Source organism: Micropterus salmoides, unplaced genomic scaffold (genome assembly GCF_014851395.1).
Source record: "Micropterus salmoides isolate LMB-PRFRI ecotype aquatic unplaced genomic scaffold, ASM1485139v1 Ms_hic_scaffold_21, whole genome shotgun sequence".
NCBI classification, from domain to species: domain Eukaryota; kingdom Metazoa; phylum Chordata; class Actinopteri; order Centrarchiformes; family Centrarchidae; genus Micropterus; species Micropterus salmoides.
Genome location: NW_024041262.1, coordinates 14,982,075 through 15,002,825, shown reverse-complemented (window position 1 = coordinate 15,002,825; position 20,751 = coordinate 14,982,075). Strand labels below are relative to the sequence as shown.

At 40.2% G+C, this 20,751-nt stretch overlaps 1 protein-coding gene across 3 annotated transcripts in view; it reads right to left on the bottom strand.

Moving 5' to 3' along the window:
- Positions 1–428: 428 nt before the first annotated feature.
- The window catches only part of ccdc186 (coiled-coil domain-containing protein 186), a 33,373-nt gene continuing 13,050 nt past the window's right edge, over positions 429–20,751 (bottom strand). For 2 of the 3 annotated variants that reach the window (XM_038735767.1, XM_038735766.1), the window contains exons 11-16: positions 18,954–19,209; positions 18,328–18,517; positions 14,196–14,294; positions 13,697–13,925; positions 7,662–7,881; positions 429–3,238 (exon numbers count right to left, since the gene is read on the bottom strand). In XM_038735767.1, the coding sequence (XP_038591695.1) occupies positions 3,155–3,238; positions 7,662–7,881; positions 13,697–13,925; positions 14,196–14,294; positions 18,328–18,517; positions 18,954–19,209 (1,078 nt within the window). In that variant the 3' untranslated portion in view covers positions 429–3,154. The remainder of the gene's footprint in view (positions 3,239–7,661; positions 7,882–13,696; positions 13,926–14,195; positions 14,295–18,327; positions 18,518–18,953; positions 19,210–20,751) is intronic. The other variant, XM_038735768.1, reaches the window with a different exon arrangement.

Below are 20,751 nucleotides of genomic sequence, written 5' to 3'. Positions count from 1 at the left end.
TGCAGCAGAACTTGTTGCTACATTACCCATAACGCAACTCCACCGACCACTGCCATTAATAAACTAGGTTAGTTACACAAGACTGATGCCTTCAGTTGCACTAACATGACAGGCTGCAACTGTGGAGGCTGTTTTCGTTTGAGGGGGCATCATCTGAAAGGCTGCCTGGTTTGACTGACAGTGGTGCAGTGATGTACGTGACCTTCCACACTGCTGACACCGCTGCCTTTGCAGTGAGACCTAAAGCTGCATCCAACAAAGAGTCACTGAGAGGTTGTGTGCCTGCAGACATTTCTCAATTACCCTAATTACGCTTCATTCCACTGTAACTGAAAAAGAGAAACCAGGACAACAAGATGCTAGTGTCAATCTTTCTCTTTATGGCAAAAAACAAACTAAACAAAAAGTAATGAGACAAGACCACTGTGGAACATTCAAGAGAAAGTTAAGACTCGTCTCCTTTTATTCCCTGGAAACACTTTATATTTACACAAACATAATCCAGAATCCAGTATTTTTTTTAAAAAACATCTCATAATTTTACAGAATGACATATTTACAAAAGTATATTATAATCACAGTTTGGGTATTCCACAAAACAGAGCAAAGAGAGTCATTGCACAGCAGGAATAAAACAGAAAAACGTCTCATTTAAATCTCACACGTTCTGAACACCACTTCTTCATATCCATATAGTGAAAACACGATTTTCATTCGTCCACACAATGACTGCAGCATGGCTTCGTTTCAAGGCTGTGGAAACGTGTAAAATCTCAGATCAGTGTGATTCTTACAGGTGGCACACTGTGACCAAATCAGAAGAAGTGTATTAACATAACTCAGAGAATTATAAAGAATTACTTAGGAAATCCCATGCAAGTGTTTTGCATAGGTTGTATTTTACTTCTGTACCAGAAACAAACAAAACAACAAAAACTGCCATGATTTCCCCTGTTCAGCAGCAAGTAGCTCGTTTTTTTCGCATTGTTTAAGACGTAATAAAACATCCAGATGAAATGCGTTTTTGGAAACAATGAACTGGCTTGATAGAAAAAAAAACAAAAAAACGCAATGTGATAAAGGGCAAAACGGCAACCTCACTGAACCTTGGAGTTTAAAAGGTTACAAAGTTTCAATATCAAGGACAGTCAAGATGTAATCTCCAGGTTTGCTGTCTGTATGTTTAAACACAGAATCAGTTTGGATGAATTAAAAGTAGAGGTACATCAAACAGCTAGCACCCACTGCAGCAGCAGGGAGGCTTTAAGGACGGCACAACCTCAATCCAGAAAACCTTCATCTCCATTCATGTAGTGGGCCATTTCGACATAGCCTCAGGGTGTATGCGAAGTAACTAACCATTCAAGGCCTGTTTCTAATTGGGGAGGGGGTGGCTGATCTTTTGTGACAGCTTCTGCAATCACATCAAATAAAAAAACAAAAACCAAGGAAACTTAAGTATTGTTGAATCAAACTAGATGCCTGCTCTATACCCTTCATCCTGTGTGTTTCTGAGTTTGTGTGTACAATAGACTAAACAGCTGTGAATGCGAGACAGAAACATTATTTGCTTCAGGTTTTTTTGTGGCTGACACGCTCTGGTCTAACTGCAAATCATGTTTACCCCCCCTCTGGATGTAACGCACTTCATGGTCAATCTGGTAAAAGCCTATAAGCCCCCAAACCCCACTCCTCCCCCGACAGCTGAAGCATGTACACAAGGTGTGAACACAAAAGCTTGAGAGGCGAAAAGGGCACACGTGCAGCCATGTGCGCACGCTCAATTTGGACACTTTCAAAGATTCAAACACCAGCGAAGTCACATGTTGCACGTATACAAGCATAAAAACAGACATAAAATAGGATCCTGCCACATAAACACATTCAGCTCAACAACAAACCCCCTCCCCCCTAAAGAAATCAATGAAAGGAAAAGAATTGCACTTTTTCCCTGGATATATTTCTGTAGGTTCCATTGGATTTCCTGATCTACAGCTTCGTTTACAGTTGGTTTACTTCAGTGGACTCAGTGACACTACAAAGAAGAGTGTGATGGGAATACCTTAACATTTTTGACCCCCCATCCCCCAGACCATATTGTACACATGGTGCAAAAAAAGTCGGAAAATGAGGAATGATAATAGAAAACAAAAATGGATAACCAGACATACTCAAATAAAAAATTTAATTTTAAGCCAATGATAATGAAAATAAATTAAAAATCACATTCAAAATGGCTAAACCAAAGACCAGCTCTACATTTCAACCTTAACATGATAATATTTTTGTCATAGATTTTCTTCAGTGTACACAGCTAAACATTAGGACACCTCCACGCTTCGTGGCATCGACAAAGTCTGCTTTTGCAAGCCTAGCACCGGGGGTCACACAGACGGGTGGGGGCTGCTGATGTGAGGCTCCCTGCTTCACCAGCTTCGTTTGGAAGTGCTGCGCAGAGCAAAAGATGATGACACAAATGGCACGAGAGGTCCCCTCCAACAAGCCAGGGCTGTTTTTCCACTTTTGCTTCACATAACGGGAGCCAAAGAAGCAGTCTTTCAAAAATACATTTGGCTTATTGGCAGACGGACATCAGGAGACAAGTGGAGAGATCGCATGCTGAGAGATATCTAATCTCAGTTTACTGCACGGTGGAAAAACAGTCCATGTTTTATAGGATGAATTCATTGGCAAATGAGTGTTGTTGTTTGTTTTTTTTCCCCCAGGTAGAATTTGCTATACATTCATAATTATGGCATCTTTAGTCAATTAATTTACAAGGCAGTCAGAGCTTCAAGCTTGAAGCAACTGGCCTTTAGAGTTTTTAATCTTGGCAAGGCTCAGGGGAGATGGACGTCAGCTAGAGAAAGATGTGTTGTGCCGGAGGAGGACACGGAGGAGGTACATTGTGGATGGAATAATGACAGTTCAAGTAAGTTCCGACACGTTCATAGAATGGACACAAAGGTCAGGAAAGATCCTCCAAAAAAGCAGCCTGATGTGCTACTGGCACTTACAACATTCAATTAGCTCCTTCATAGGTTGGGAGAATGAGTGTGTGCGGATGTATCATTTTGCTGTTCCGTCCGGGTTAGAGATTCCTCTCCAAGTACTTCTTGGTCCTTCATTTCCTCTTTCCTGTGACACAACTTTGTCACTTTCTCCTCACTCCATCCCCAGGATCTCTCTGCTGCTTTATGAGCCTCTCGATCTCGGCCCCCAGCGTCTGCAGATTCTCCTGTTTAAAAAAGAGGGACGACTTTTAGACTCAAATACGACGTTAAAGTGACAATCCATGAGCGGGGCTTAGTTTGCTGTGGCGGTATATCAGCAGTAATGTGCTTAAGCGTTTTTGCCTTCTTGACATTTGTTCCTATGTGCAAATATTCTGGGAAGAAAGCATCTAAATGAGAACAAAAATGGAATTTAAAAGTGTGAATGACATATGAATGAAAACCCCCATAAAGAACAATACTATTATTAAAGATTGCCCCTCCTTTGTCTATTTTCTTGGTGTTTTCTGTGCAGTGTGGTTGAAAATAGGACGCATGACAATGTGCCATCAGTTCTTATACAATATGAAAAACAATCACCAGCTTGAAAATTGCCAAAAGCTAGATTAGCCTTTAAAGTAATTGTGAAGCCTCAGTTTGGCTTTGTCAGAATGTTGTGCAAGTGTTTTTATATCATTACCTCCTGCTTACTGCCAATCTTCCATGCACAGAAAGATTAGTCGCTGGCAGAAAATACTCCCGTTACAATTACGTTACAATTTATTGTCTTGTTTAGGTTTTACGTAATGGGTCTTTAAGCTAAGTTTAACACAATATAAAAAAACAATAGGAAGCTGCTTGTTTGCAAAATATGATTACTACCACTAAAGCATCAAGTTTGCCAACATAAATAAAAGTGCAAACAGAGCAAAAAGACAAACATCAAAATGAGGCTCTAACAATACATGCAGACATGTTTTGAAAGTTTGCCTTGTTTATGTGGGCGCATCAGAGGCTTCAATAAATATTAAAACATTTTTAGCTTTCTATTGTCTTTATGGTGCGTCACCCTAAGCCTGTTTGGAAGCAGGTTTTTCGCCCACTGTCTTTGACGTGGATTCAAGATGTGCTTGACACTTTCCAGTATGAAGAAATGGTGAAAAATGGGTCAGTTTTATTGCAGGACATAAACCATGTATAGTTGTACATTTGTATACCCTGGGATAATTGGTAATATATATACACCATGTGTAAAGAAAACATGAGTGGGCAGGCAAAACACATGTATTTTATTCCTTCCAAAGAAAAAAAATTAACAGACCCCTGTTCAAAAGTCAGCATACCCTTAGTTCTTTATACTGTGTATTTACCACCTTTAGCATCAACGACCGCGTGCAGTCTTTTGTAATAGTTGTGTATGAGGCCCTGAATTTTTGCAGATGGTATAGCTGCCCTTTTGTCTTGGCAAAATGCCTCCAGGTCATGCAAAGTCTTTGGTTGTCTTGCATGAACTGCACGTTTGATATCTCCCCAGAGTGGTTCAATGACATTAAGGTCAGGAGACTGTGATGGCCACTCCAAAACCTTCACCTTTTTCTACTCTAACCACTGGAGGGTCAACTTGGCCTTGTGCTTAGGGGTCATTATCATGCTGGAAAATCCAAGAGCATCCCACGCGCAGCTTCCATGCAGAAGAATTTAAATTGTCTGCCAGAATTTTCTGATAACATGCTGCATTCATCTTGCCATCAATTTTCACAGCAATTTTTGGAGCTCACACCCCCCCAAAACATCAGTGAGCCACCACCATGCTTCTGTTCACTATAGGCCTTGTTGACCCCTGTCCAAACATAACGCTTATGGTTGTGACCATAAAGCTCTATTTTGGTCTCAACACTCCATATTACAGTACGCCAGAAGCTGTGAGGAGTGTCGAGGTGTTTTTTGTGTCATTGGCACAGTAATGGCTTCTTTCTGGCAATTCGACCATGCAGCTCATTTTTGTTTAAGTATTGTCGTATTGTGATCCTTGCAACAACCACACCATCTTTTTCCAGAGCAGACTGTATTTCTCCTGACGTTACCTGTGGGTTTTTCTTTGTATCCCGAACAATTCTTCTCACAGTTTTGGCTAAAATCTTTCTGTGTCTACCCAACCTCTGAGAGAGAGCAAGAGATCCCCAGATTTTCCACTTCTTAATAAGTGATTGAACAGTACTGACTGGCATTTGCAAGGCTTTGGATATCACTTTATATCCTTTTCCATCTTTACACAAAACATGGCTTACACTATTGCTTAACATTGTTCACAGGCTAACCATGGCATCATTAAATGTCTGGAGACTAGAAAAAAAAAAATGTCACCCTTTCCTAGAGGTGGAGACATTATCAACTCACTGCTGTGCATAAAAGGCATATTAGATTCACACTCTGAAGACAGTGGAGCCTTTTGGCTTTAAACCTCTTTTAGGTTGACTATTTATGTTATTTGCCTCATGTCTTTGTCCATTTAGACTCAGATGAAGACACAGTAGTGTCGGACAGTGAGTGACCCTCCCTTCAGTGCTCCCTCTGAAGCTCCGGCCCCCAACTTTAAATCTCTGAGGTTTCTCCAGTGTTGAAACGCTAACTACTGTAAAACTTTGATTGATAGCCGAGGATTTTATTTGCTAAAATCACTGGATTGACCCTGCCTATATTTGGGACAGGCGTCCATATGGGACAGGCCTCTTGCACAAAACTGAAATAGGCTATTATGAAACAGTTTATTTATTTCAAAACAGAATCTTTCTTGTATAGAACTTATCCAGTAATATCAAATACACATGATTCATTTGATCTAGCTCCGACTTATTTTGAAGACCGCAACGTAACGAAAACAACAACAGGGTGCAGAATGAGAGATGTGTGACAGATGTTAGCAGACAGAGAGCGATGGACTTCACATGACAGTATTCCCAACTTGGATTAATTTTTATGAAAATCTGTTTTGATTCTTTTGATCGGTGTACCCTTACAGACTAAAGGAATATAAATAATCAAAGAACAGACACATTATACTCAATATTGCCTCCCCAATGATCGAATATTCAAATTTAAATATTAAATATAAAATATTAAAATTCTGCCGTCCCCCTCTGCTCTATGGAGCGCTTTAGTGTCTTTCAGCTCACCGTTTTGGTGTTACTGCCCGCAACTTTAGTGTTTTGATTCACTCTCACAACTTTATTCATTTCCACAGCATGCAGCTTTTTCAATGCAAAAGCTCTGATAAACTCACAGTAAGCTGCACCAGCACAGCACCAACTGGCAGACCACACAAAGTTAGCTGGTGAACCCATTGGAGTGTTTAGCAGCTAAAGAGACAGATATTTCCCTCAGGAATTGGTAAACATTCAGATGGCCAGAAACATGACTCCCAATCAATATTAAGGTTGCTCTGTGTTGAAAATCTTCAACACAGGCTGGTTACATCAATCAAAATCAACTCAAGACAACAGACATTATCTTCAACTACCATATATACACACACTATCTATCTATCTATCTATATAACCTAAATGTCAGACAATCTCATTGGACAAAAAGAAGCAGCTGGCCCTGATGAAACTCTTTAATACACCATGTTAAGTATTTTATAAGGGTCCCTGTGCTGTTGGTATCTAAATTAAGCTGTTAAGACATTATTAATTGACAATAATATTGTTTTTTAAAAAGTGTGCCATTTCTGTTGTGCAGTCTGGGCCCAATTTATGTAAGCAAAACAAATTGTTTCAGATCAGAGAAAGCAAGTGGCTGAAATTGTAATGTTGAAATGTAGCTAAAATGTTAGACGCCTTGTCAAAAACATATTTTCAGGATGAAAGTCAAATAGTGGATATGCCAATGTGGCAATTTGAAGCTTTGCTTTCTAAAATATATGGCTTTGGAAAATTAGCAATTGCTTCTGCACTCCTCTGGGCTGATGTGGGTGTGAGGTTGTCAGTATGGAAAAAAAGCCTAAATGCTAAAGAGTCATTATCATTATGTAAGCATAAGTTTGGGACACTAATAATGTGTGTCATTAAATACCCAATTACAGTAAAATACGAATTCTCAGTTTATTTAGATTACATGCCTGAAAATCTCCTACTGACTTAAATATTTTTATTTAAAAAAAAGGCACTGATGAGCGAAAAAAACACCAGGTTGAAAGTATTTAAAAAGACTTAAAAACAGCAGAATGCACCTTTACAAACATGATCACTATCACAAAGGAATGCTATAACGAGAGCCAAACCGTGAGTCTACTGACCTGACATTAACTCACACCAAAGCTTTTTTACTTTGTCAAGTCACAACAGGCTGTGTGGCTCCCAAGGTGGATACGACACAGCCAGTACTCACTTTTGTTGCCAGTGGTTTAGACCTTAATGGCTCTTGTGATGTGTTATTTTGAGGGGACAGCAAACTGTTTATACGGTTATAAAAGCTGTACACTCACTACTTTACATTGTAGAAAATTGTTATTTCTTCAGTGTAGTCACATGAAAAGATATAATCAAATATTTACAAAAATGTGAGGGGTATACCCACTTTTGTGAGATACTGTATAATACCTACGCATGGAAATCTGTTCTTCTGCATTTGTAGCTCTGTACGCTGTACGCCTGCTAGGGGAAAACATACCTTCAGAGTTATATTCTTCAGCAGTGTGTCCTCCAACACAGCCTGCAGCTTCCTGTTGATCTCCAGCGACAGGTCAAGGGTCAGCCCGCTGTCCGCCGGGTGGGAGGTATAAAGCGAAGCCATGATGCCTCCCCGCCGGCTCAGGTGGGCCTTGTTAATGTCGGACGCCTCAGACGAGAGGGCCCCTGACTCCTCTCTAAGCACATAGCTCTGGATAATTCTGTGGGGAGGATGGGGAGGAGAAAAAGGTGCACTTCAAAAAGGACTGTCAAACGAATGCGTGGCATCAGCTGGAGACTGTTGAGCAAAGAAAATTGAGAAAGTTGGATTTATAGAGGGGACCGTGCAGAGCTCCTGCAGAGTAATAAAACCGTTTCCAGCAGCAAAAGCAGCGGATGCTTTTAGAATAGTAATTCCAGTGGGATGGCTTATTTAACTCGTGCGCATGGGATACATTCAGTCACAGCAAGATTATTATTGTACCAGTCAGGAGGAGGAAAGGTAATGAAAACGGCGGCATTAGAATGGGCTGCCAGGTTCAATTAATCACCCAAATTCCTGCGTGTGTATGTGAGTGAGATAAATCTTTATGCTCATAATACATTTTCATCTCAGTAACAATATAGTGTCGAGGTTAAGCTATGTTTCTGGCAGAGAGAGGGAGAGAACAGAATTAATTGGCTCAACAACTCTAAAGTTCCTGTTGTCCAATTTCCCCAGCGCAGTCCACAGAACACCGACACATAAAGTTTGTTAGTGGGGTGGGGGGGAACAGAGCCGCCGTAAGGATTCAAATTCATTACTGCCTCATACATTATCATCATCATCTTTTCTCAATATGAGGCCAAAGAGGAGGGGGAAATAACATGAGATGAGATGGTTATGGAAACTCATTCATACACTTTTCTTCTGTGCACTGTCATAACAATGAGGATGCTCGGGCTACACTCCAGAAACATGTAGAGGGTTGGCAATACAAAGCTTTTGCAATTTCAACTGTATCTCTTCTTAATTTGCTCTTAAGACTTGGGAGTGTGGGCAGGTGAAGAGGGTTGTGTAACAGTCCTACAGCAAAAGGTCAAAAACCACTTGTAAATCTCATGAGATGGGGGAGTAATCAATATGTTCAACCTGCCTTGCAGTACACCGTAAGCGCTAACCTGAAACATCAACAATAGTCAGCCCCATACCAGCATTGTTTAGTTCAAATTCAGGGCGTGTCTGAATTTTTGATGGTGGGTAACTGCAGCAAAGGGACGTTCTTGACCGTAATTGAGATTCTGCAATAAAATTTGTATTTCTCTACAGAGGCAGATGACTGCCTGCCTCGCAGAGCTGAAAGATTCTTATTAGAAGGATTCTCAAGTTGTTAACTGGAGTGTAGGTTCACTGCAACTCCAATTTCTACTACTACAACCACAACTATTACTACTGCTACTGCTGATCAATATCTAACAATCAAAAATGAAAAATGGGAATTAAAACAAGACCATAAATACCACACATGAGAATGAATGGAAAACAGTTTGGGTACTCCATCCTTAAGGATATCCCCTTTCTGTGCTGTGAGGGCCTTTATTCTTTTGTGTGGTGATTAGAACTGCTCTGTACACACAATAATATAGTCTATAACAAGTCAGTAACCTTATGGATCCAATCTAGACAATGACACTGACTTCAAGTGGTCTCTATAAATGTTAAACGCCCAATATCATGCTACATATAAATTCCCATTTAGGAAGGCACTTTATTCAAGTGAACATGTTGTGAAAGAGATCTTGGAAGGGTTGGAAAGCATGCCAGCGAAATTTGTTAAAACCAACTTCAGAATATATCATGCATTAATAGTGGTGGCCATTACCAATACCAAAAATAGCTGAACTGTGTTGTGCATACTACTGGGCATGCAGCAGCCTGGGACACTTGAGTCTCATATCTCTTTAAAATGCGAAAGCATTTATCAGCATTTTACCTGGAATGAAGATATATTGCGTTTGGAGGCTAAAACCACAAACCATGCATGCGTTTTAAGCACTCATACGGGTACTCACTATTGACTCTTATTTGCACTCTGTGGGGTGGGGATCATTTCATTCTTTTATTATACAATGACTAAATGTGTGTTCTGTCTTGGTATTTTCTTTCACATATTTATGCACTACTTAGAAGCTACACCTATATTTGTTGCAGTGTATGCATTACAAACTAACACAGCAAAGAAGTCTATGTTGCAAAAAAATTTAAATGATGCAGTAGCACTACAAAGATGCCACCATCATTAACACACCCCATCCACACACACACACACACACACACACACACACACACACACACACACACACACCACCTGGGCTTGCACAGGCATAAAATGAGACTTACCTCTGACTAGACTTGTAAGGGTCCATATTTGGACCCCAGTTCCATCACGACAGTGTTTAGTAAAAACAAAAAAGTGACAGAAATTAAAGATGCGGCCACATGGTGTGCTGAATGTCACGCAGAGGTCGATGGAGGGGGGGCAGGGCTGTGAGGTCGGAAGCAAGCAAGACTATTACTTGAATTTGTGAGTAACATCTCCTCTTTTTCCCCGCTGAGAGAGTGAGCAAGTGAGGGCAGCAAGTCAAGCATGCATGAAGTGAAGGTGGCAATAGGGCTGAACAATTTTGAAAAAAATATGATTATTTTGACTGACACTGCAATTGACATGATTTGTGATTTTGGAGGAAATTATTATTTTAAAATCATTATTCTCATTTTCATTGAAAAACAAATTCAAATGATTATGACAAGTCTGTAGAATATGATGTGCAGGCCCGGACATATCTGCAGCATGACGATATTTAATTTAAAATGGCATTTTTACACACTTTCTCGTTTAGCAAATATTGCGCCTCCTGCGATTTGAAAATTGTCGTAGGCCATATTGCGATTACAATAAAACTTCTATTAATTGTTCAGCCCCAGTAGCAATTCTGGGTACAGTCCAGTTTGGATATGTTGTGTTAAGGTGATTAAACCCAAAAAGTGGCAAGAGAAGATGCAGAAAAAGACAGATATGCCTGTGGTTTGAAAACCTTTCAATGACCAAAGCCACGTTTTATACTAATCAACCTCAGAACTACGCAGGTAAAAACTATTCACTTAAAGGCAATTTTCAGTTTCATGTTGTAGGCTTTTTGTTGCAGCATGTACGATCATGTATGATCAAATCTTAATAAATCTAAATATATCCTCTCAGCATTATTGAACAAACACCACAGGCGTACGCATCAGGTAAAATCAAAAGGATGAAGAAACTCCAAGCTTGACTGGCAGTGGAATAGAAATCCCAGATAACCTTGACAGGCTGCATTACAATATATCTTACCACATTCAGCAGGTGTGGATCCATAATAGCCTACGCCAGACCTTATGTCGCTCTGATTTGCAGTTACTGATTACAAACCCAACAATGTAACAGGGATGCTCTCCAGATAAATAGCTTGAACAGGAGGCCCTTACCTGCTATTCTCATTTCATTCACCATCATTTTAATTCAAGTCACACAGACGGACCGTTTAGACCCTAATGGTCATAAGGAAATAACCAGGTATGGGTGTTGAAAGACAGACATCATTGCCCTTGAAGGATGATGCTGCTGTTTAAGCTAATTTACTACAAATCACATATACTGTATGAACACTGCAGCCAATGAGCCGTCCATGACTTCCTAGCAGCATATGAATATGCCGCTGGAATCCAGTGCCGTCGACCCAGAATCTAAATGTTAATTGAAGTGAGATGCAGATTGTATTATCCGTTTTCTCAACTGCATAATCTTTAGCTTTCACCTTGTCGCTGCATTTCCACACTCTTTGGAAAATAGCTAGAATACGTGAGTAGCAAATGGTTACAAACGCCGCTATGATCACACAACACAGTGGTGTGGACGTGATCACGTAAATCAAACATTAGCCTATTGACTTTCTTCCACTAACTGTCCCACTAAGCTTTTGCTTCCACATCTCTGTCTCTCCCTCTCATCACCTACAGGCTTACAGTTAGCTTGTCAGTGTTCAATGGGCTGTCCTGGAGGGATAGGGACAGAAAGGCAAAAAGGACAAATTCACATCTACATTCTTGATAGCGTAACACCCCCCCCCCAGCAGAGATTTTACAGAGCTAAATTTAGCCCCGCAACCGTGGGATTCGTCCTCAATTTTAACTCTTGAATGTAGGTTGAGGCTAATGCATTCAGTTCACGTGTATTGCTGAGAAACAAATGAGAACTGGGATGATCCATTAAGTCACCTAACATATCATCTGAAAACAAGAGCCAACATCAAGCAGAACTTTAATGAACAGTTTGGAGTGATCAACACTGAAATACGATTTTACTCATTTTACTCTTAAGTCTCTTTGGTTGTTATGTGGTATGGAAATTTCATATCCACATCCCATTTGATCCTGGCGGGAAGGGGCCATAAACTGTGTGTGTAAGCATATGCTGTCTGCCAAGGTCAACGGAAACACCGGTGCACCAGGGTTTGAGGTATGGCGTGTCTAAATCTTTGGTTCATGTAAAGTAAATGTGCGTAACTAAGATATCTCGTTTAAAATAGAACAAATTCTGTAATTTTTTTTGCTCAGTTTTGATTCAGTGTATCTATCTGCAACACTAAAGCCAAATGCTAAGAGCTGTGTTTAAAGGTTCAGTGATGAGGGTTGCAAATTGCAATAAACGTCTCAGTCACCGCTCGTCCCTCCTTTGACAAGCGCGTAGGAGAAGCTATGGTGGCTGTAGCGCTCCCCTGCTAAATAATATGTGTGGTCCTCCATTTGTCCAAATTTCTCTTCTTTTCTTACTTCTAATAAACCAGAAGACAACTAATACTATTACCAAGTCTTTTTCTTCATACGTATTCAGCGTAGTGGCGAAACGCGTTCTGTAGAGCAGTTTGTTCGTTTGGGCTACTGTAGAAACATGGTGGCGCAATATGGCGACTTCCATGTAAGAGGACCCGCGGTGTATGCAGATGGACATGGCTCATTCTACCAAAGGTAATAGGGGGGGGACAGAGCGTTTGCTGTCAGGGCCCCGAGGCTCTGGAACAGCCTGCCCGAGGAAATCAGGTCGGCTGAGTCAGTGAACTCTTTTAAGTCCCTTCTTAAAACATACTTTTATAGGAGAGCTTTTCCCGATCTTATTTGACTTTATTTTATCCCTTTTATTTTACTAATTTTATATTAATTGTTCATGCTCTTATCTTGTTTTTTTTGTATTATTATTTACACTTGTTAAAGCACTTTGTAACTTGTTTTTGAAAAGTGCTCTACAAATAAGGATTATTATTATTATTATTATTATTATAATAAAAACATAACTGTTCATTTTGAAGGGTCTTTATACGCCACTGAAAACATAGTTATGTATATTATATTGCATTTCTGTCAATAGATCCTCCTAAATATTACACACTGGATCTTTAACGTGTAAATGGCAGGTCACACAAGTTATGGCTGTACATGTTTCCATAGGATGTTTCAGGGTACCAGTACATAGAGCATCTGGTGCTTAAACGAGTGGTGGAGAACCCTGAATCTACCTCGGAGCGTTCTCTTCTCATTAGTGAGGAACGTTTTCTGTTTTGCTGACTCCTCTTTTATAGTTTAGTGGCTGCTGGTTGTTGCTTGTTCTTTTGTATCTATTAAATGAGACACAGTTCTGAGAGGTTGACTAACCTTTAACAAAACTGCATTATTAGGCACACTACTGTTACGTTAAAGCTGCTGTCGGGTCTGAAACACTGTTATTTGCTTATAGCATTTGGAGTGCTGTCAATTTCCAAACGCTATCCGTCCAGTATTGTTTGAGCACAATATACCACCATCCGCTGCAGCAGTAAAACCTGAACACACTTCATTCTTTTGTCAAACTACTCCCAAAAAGTTTATTCAGCACTGTGCTGTAAAATAAAAAAAATTAAATATATACTGAAAAATGTTCTCGCCATCTCTCGGTCTCTGCTCCCTGTAGTCTGGTCCATGCCACTCACTTGGTCTTTTTGCGAATCTCCTCCACCAGCTGCTTGATGTGATCCTCCATGAATTCAATTTTTTCCTGCTTGCGAGCCAGGGCCTTTTGCAGACGGACAATGCGATCCACAAGCACGGTCTTGTCGACCTCTGGGAAGCTGTCTACGACCACCACTGAAGGACTTAACTGGCTATCAGGTGACCGCTCTTCAACACCACCGCTCCCGCCATGGCGTGCGTTCAAGGAGCCTGGGGAGTGGGGGGAGGGAGATTGAGATTAACTTAGAAACCTGTTTCTTGATGCGACTTTGGTCGAGTATCAAAAAAGCTGTAAGCTATTAATTTCCATAAACAAAAGAACAAATGCTCTTTATATTGCCTTTTCACTGTGATTTCGTTAAGTTTTGTAAATAACCACTACCTTTTTTGGAGGGACATTTATGCCACAAGAAGAAAAACTATATAGGACGAATATTGGAAAACAAAAGTCTTTTATGATATGTATGTGTAAATACTAACCAAATCTTGGAGTAGTACCTGAGGAACTTGAGCGACTGCCCATACTGCTGGCATCCCGGTCGCAGCCTCCATTCTCAACATGCTCCAGTCTCTTACGAGCTGTAAAAGAGGAGAAAGTAAAGAACTGTCAGAGAGATTAACACTAACTCTGTGTGACAAATTTTGCCCTGTGTGTTGGCAAAAGCATCTTGAAAGACTAGTTTTAAATGCCTTTTAAGCGGTGTAAAAAAAAAGTCTCGCAAGCAAATCTTTGCATTTAAAGGTTCAGTGTGTAATATTTCTGAGGATTTATTATTAACAGAAATGCAATATAATATCCATAACTATGTTTTCAGTGGTGTGTAAAGACCTTACATAATGAACCGTTATGTTTCTATTGCCTTCGAATGAGCCATTTAGATCTACATAACTGCGGGCACACCCTTCTGTGGAGGTCGCAGTATTGTGTCGTCATGTCTCTACAATAGCTGACAACGGACAAACAGTGCTACAGAGCATGTTTCGTCATCACGGCGTTCTTCTTCTGCTTGTATAATTCCGGCAGCGTAGACGCCCGTCACTACATTAAATGAAAAAAATCACGAACATAATCGGTGTGGATTTTCCCAGATGGCTTTGATGACAGATGTTTTCAAAGTGGAGCTGAAGTTTTCTGCTGGACAGGTAATTAAGTTAGTCGGACTTTAGCGATGCAAATGAAAGCTGTTGTTTGATAGCTTTAGGTAGAAGCTGGCCATATTCACCGACAGACCTGGCCTGTTTCTCCTGTCCACATTTGTAAAATATGTAGTTGGATTAATTTCATGCAGCCTTGTTCTCCAGCGCTGTGGTTTGGCTTTTCCGGTTATGTTAGCGAGACAACCAGCTGATCAGTAATTGGCAATAAAACGTTGGATGGAAGCATCAGCCAGCTAAACTTTTACTGCTCTGGTAGAAAAAACATGTAGTTGGATTAATTTCATGTAGTGACTCTCTCTCCGCTCTGTTTTGGCTTTGTAGGTTAACTTCCTGAGACAATCAGCAGATCACTAGTTGGCAATAAAACGTAGCTTCCAGCATGAAAGCTCAGATCAGCCAGCTAAACCCTTTACTGCCCTGGTAGAAAAAAAAAAACATGTTGCTGGATTGTAATTTAATGTAGTTATTCTCCAGCGCTCTATTATGACTTTGCAAGGTGTACAAAAATGTGTCCTTACCTTCCTGAGACAAACAGCTGATGAATTTTATTGGCAATAAAACGGTAACATCATAAAAGCTCAGATAAGCAGCTAAACTTCTGTTGAATACTGCCCTGGTGGAAAACATGTATCAATACTACTTTGTGTTTCTGATGTATTTTAAAAAATTTAAAAAAGACATTTTGGTAAGATCTGCAGATTGCTTATCTAATTAATTAAGCAAAGCGAGAGGAGCCTTGATCCTCACCAGCCAATGCCTTTGTAAACTTCATGTATTATGCGGTTTATACTGGACTATGGTGCAGAAACAGTGAGGCTGACATTTTCCTGTCTCTGGCACTGTTGCTATCCAATTCGCTTGGATAGGGGAGGGGGGGTGCAATTCGCAACTCTCACCACTAGATGCCACTAAAACTTACACAATGAACTTTTAATAGGCTATAAACAAGGAAATATTTGGTATTTTCTAGGGCTGACCCCGAATAGTCGAAGATTCGATGCTTCGATGGGCAGAGCCTGATTCTACTGCCTCACAGTCGAAGCTTCGCAGCGAAACAAGGATCATGCCATTTTGGCTATATTGGGGTGCTCAATGTCTGAATATACATAGAACTACCAGTTTTCTCCCAATAAGTTAATATACAGCCTATTACAATATACATTTCAACGTTTAATGCTGTAAACAAACATGTAAAAAGAATCAAACTTTCAATAAATATTTTTAAAATGTGTAAATAAATCCAAAATTGTAACCCTGGGTCATCAGTGCGCATGTGTAGGCGTAGTGTGCATGTGTGTAGTGGCAGTGGAGGAACACTTGCTGAAGAGACGGAGCCCCAGCTTCACTGGTGATGTGCGGAGTTGTCTGCACCATGCGGGACTTTCGGATAATTTATCACCGTTGATGAACCACACAAAGATTATTATATCATTTTTAAATAGCCGGCTACTTGAAACAGACCCGTGAGGAAACGCAACGTGCATGCAGTTGATATGATGATGTCTGATATGTTTCCCTGGCGATCTCCATTGTTTCTTTGTCTCCCTGAGGCATTTCTTACTTTTCTTTCGCTCCTCTGACTTGCTCCGCTTCTATCTCGCTCTCTTTCTTGAACAAATGTTCAATAAATATTCAATAAATATTTGATTTTATTCACTTGAATCATGCATGAATTAGGACATCATTTTTTATTAAGATTATTATTTTGTTGAGGAAAAAGGACTAAAAAACAGCTTTTACTTAATTTTACTCATGCATATTTGTTGAAAAAGATTTTATCATAATTGTTTTGAATGTTCCATCTCAGATTTCCAAAATGATCCACCGTTTGGCATCAAGTGTTGACCATAAAGAAGAACCACTATTAACCATCAGGTCTCGTCAACTTTCACAGAGAAATCAGCCTTTAAACTCAAAAGAATTAAGATTTGATACTTATCGTGATCATTTTCGATAGATATGAAACTTTTTATCGTGATAACCTTCTTGGCCATATCGTCGAGACTTTCGATATGATATTGCACCAAGTAATATTGCGATAACGATACTGAGTCAGTGTATTGTGCACGCCTAATTTTCTGTTGGTTCCTGAACTAATAATGTCAACACCACAAGCTGATGTGTGATATAAAAAAGTTTACTGTATGCCAACCGTGCACAAATGAACTGCGTATGAAATCTTGCTGGCAAATTATTAGAGACAGAAGCCCACAAAAAAGGCATAATGAAAGTCAAAGCCAAGCATCATCACTTGACTGAACTCACTGAATTTTCCTCTGTGAAGGTGTCTACCTAAATAAATGTGACGCAGGTTGCTTTTGAAGAAGAGTGCGTGCTCAGCAAACCCTCCAGCCTAAACAAAGGCTTAAAATGAGTGTACTGTTGTCAGAAAGTGCAAGCACATCACTGATGAATGATCACAGGCACAAAAAAAAAAAGTCCTCTCTGTCCACATGCCAACTGAAATAGAAAAGCTTGTGCACACGAGATAACAGCGGTGAACTTCATGGTTTAAGGTTCCTGTGTGTGCCCAGAGAAGCAAGTAGGGAAAGTTGGCTCTTTCTAAGTATAATCCTAGCATTAGCTCTCTGTACCGCACCTATCTGTACATGTCTCCCATCTCCCTTGTTTCTAAATCACCCTGCACTTTCTCCTCTTTAATCTGCATGCGTGACCTCACATTAAATCCTGAGTACGGACAGTCTCTCAGTCGAGCCATTCTATATTAAAAGATAAGATATCACAGTAAAGTGAAATTAGATGATGGACACAGTGGCCACTTTGGGAGGTTTGGAAATGACAAAACGCTCCTGATAGCTTGCAATTTAAATGAAATCCCATTTATAGTAACTCTGACACAAGGTATGCCATTTTCTATTAAGTTATTTTGCACATCACCTGCTTTTCTTAGAATCAGACACTTCTGAATTGATTCTGTTTGCATGCAATAACACAAAACTATATTTTGCTATGTTACACATTTGTATATCCTATATTTTGGTAATTGTATATACAGCAGCATCAATTTAAAGGTGATGTGCTATTTGTAAGTACTGCCTGGCCCTTAATATCAACCTTGATGTCTCCAAATAGACAACACATTGATTTCAAGTGAAAAATCTATTGTAAAGTATGGTAGCATATAGTACATACTTGGATGGATGTTTTACCAAGGGCCTTGGTTGGAAAAATAATAATGGATAAATAGATAAATACTAAAAAACATTGATCAAATGTATTTTCCTCTGTGATGTTACACTGTATAACATCACTAAGATTTTTCATTGTACATAATTTATAAAGTGCCAGTGCCACCACAGCCACTGCCTGTCTAAGCCACATGGCTCTCATAACATGGTGTAATCCGCCGTATCTGCTAATGACATTGTTACAATACGTTGGGTACTGTACCATGAAGGCGCTACAGAAATATATTGCGAGGCGATTTCCTAACCTTGTGTTAGCTGTTTCGTCAGGTCCTTGATGTTGGCAGCTTGTTTTCTTTTTTGAGTCACCAGCTCATCCCTCAGCTCTTCGACTCTGATTTTCAGTTGGGCCACATCTGTCAGCAGCGCTGTCCGCTCCTCCTGCAGTCCCTGCACCTCCTGCTGCCTCAGCACCTCCTCCTGTTCCAGCAGCCGTGACTGCAGGATTAATGGTGGGGAAAAGTTGAGCAATAATGCAATAACAGCCATGATAGAGTGGTATGGTATTGTGACAAAGTCCACTTGTTCCAAAAAGAGAAGTCACAGTATATCAACCTGTGAACTGAAAAAATATAGAACTTATTATTTCTCCTGAATATCAAGCCAGGAAATATCACTGTATGTTCTAGGTCAGACAACTCAGCTGTTCTGAGTGTGTCAGAACCACAAATCATTCACCCTACAGTACATCTGTTCTAATGAACAGATTTAAAGCCTTGAACCTTTAAAACTGACATTAGCATCACTTCAGTGAAGATGTTCAGGAAGACATTCGTACAGGATTTTAGTGAATTGCATTGAGTCATTAAAACCAGGCTGGTTTCAGTCATGTATCACTTCTACATCTCACTCAGTGTGATCAAAGTTCCCCGACCTTGTCATCTAGTAGCCTGTTGGTCTCCTCCAGCCTCGCTTGGAGCTCTGCGAAGCTGCTGGCAAGCTGGTCCAGCTGAGACTGTAGTGCATTGCTCTCTGACTGGAGCTGGGCGTTCTTGCTGCTCAGCTTCTCTGTGAAGCCCAGTAACTCTGCCTCTCGCTCCCTGCTGCCTTGTACATCCCGCTGGAGGTCAGCCATCTGGTTGGTCAGGCTGTCCACTTCCTCATGAAGAGATGAGATCTCCTGTTTATCACTGCATGAGAAATTTTTTTGCCAATGTGTTAATAGAGACTCACATTAAATGAGCATTTGCTATGAGCTTCCCTTCTTGTATGTGTGAAATGTGTACTATTAGGGATACAATTATATAGGAGAATTGTATAAAACACAGAAAATGGCTTAAGATTATAAATGATTTACACAAATAAGATACAAACTATTGACTTGAGTACATGTTGGATTTAACTGTTCACTCTCATTTCAAATTGTATGTAATCAATTATTTATTTGAAATTAGCTTGTTCTTCTGCATCAGCATTCATATGGACCTCTGAAGGTAATGGTAAATAACATGTGGTTTGCAAACACTTTAAACAAATAAGGTGCTTTTTACCGGCAGTATTCCCTTTGCACAGGCACCTTCTGAGTAACAGGTTAACATATATAAATTTGTTTTCTTGTTTTTTTTTCTGAACAGGTATCAGCAGAACCATTTTTCTTTCATCAGGGATAAACAGCATAAACAGTCCATGTTCAGAAGCAAGTGTCCCTGTTAGAGTGAGGTGAAGTGGTCGAGCACAAGGCGTAGCGACAAGCGGGCGCGTTCCCGTGAAACTGTTGCGGCCGTGCTCACCTCACGCACATGCCTGCCCACTGCCAAAGTTGAATTGTATTGAACTTTTTGTATGCAACGCGAAGCACAAATCATTGGAAGAGGGACTGATCCTCGCGGTTTGTGAGTTTTACTAATCAGCAAGCAGTGTGTAGCTATCCGCTTTGCTATGGCATTTGTTCGCTTGTCTTGCTTTGGTTTATCTACTCCCACACGCTGCATCCAACGTAGTCTGCAGAAGCATCCCTCCCTGGTTGATTTGCAGGCCGATCAACATCCCCCCTTTCCTCTGACCCATGGTTTGTATGTGTATTCAGAGCCAGTGAGCAACTGACTTTCATAATAACAATAATAATAAAAAACTGTTTTAACATGATAAAATAATTGTCGTTAATTAATTAATGCCTTAACGCATTAACTTGCCCAGCCTTACTATGGACCAAAGAACTTGTGCCATCACATATTTTCTTCCTTGCCAACAGCTAAAAAGGTTGGTTTGAGTGATACAAAAAAAAAAACCCATCCTGCTGCTCAAAACAGCCAGAAAAGAGTAGAGAAGCTTTTGCATATATCAATTTGGGTTGGAGCCACCTACTCATGGCACTCTGGCATACATAGAGCAGCATTTCAAGAAGTGGAAAAGTTTCTCTATTAAGTCATCTGCACATGGCTGGCAGAGCCACACACTCCACAGAGGAACCCAAGTCCCTTCCTGCACTTTGTGCTAAATCTGTCCCTGGCCTATCTTTAAATTGTGTGACACGGTACTTGGGGGAAAAAAAAAAAAAAAGGAAGAAGAAGAAAAAGAAGAAAATGATAAAAAAAAAATAAGGGGGCAAGACCTCTCCAACCTGCACAGTTCTATCAAAACCAAGTATGTTTGAATGGTGATACAGGTGCACAAGTCAAGAGGTGAGACTGGCCTGCAGGTCCACCTACAGCATGCACGGTTTGATTTGATTT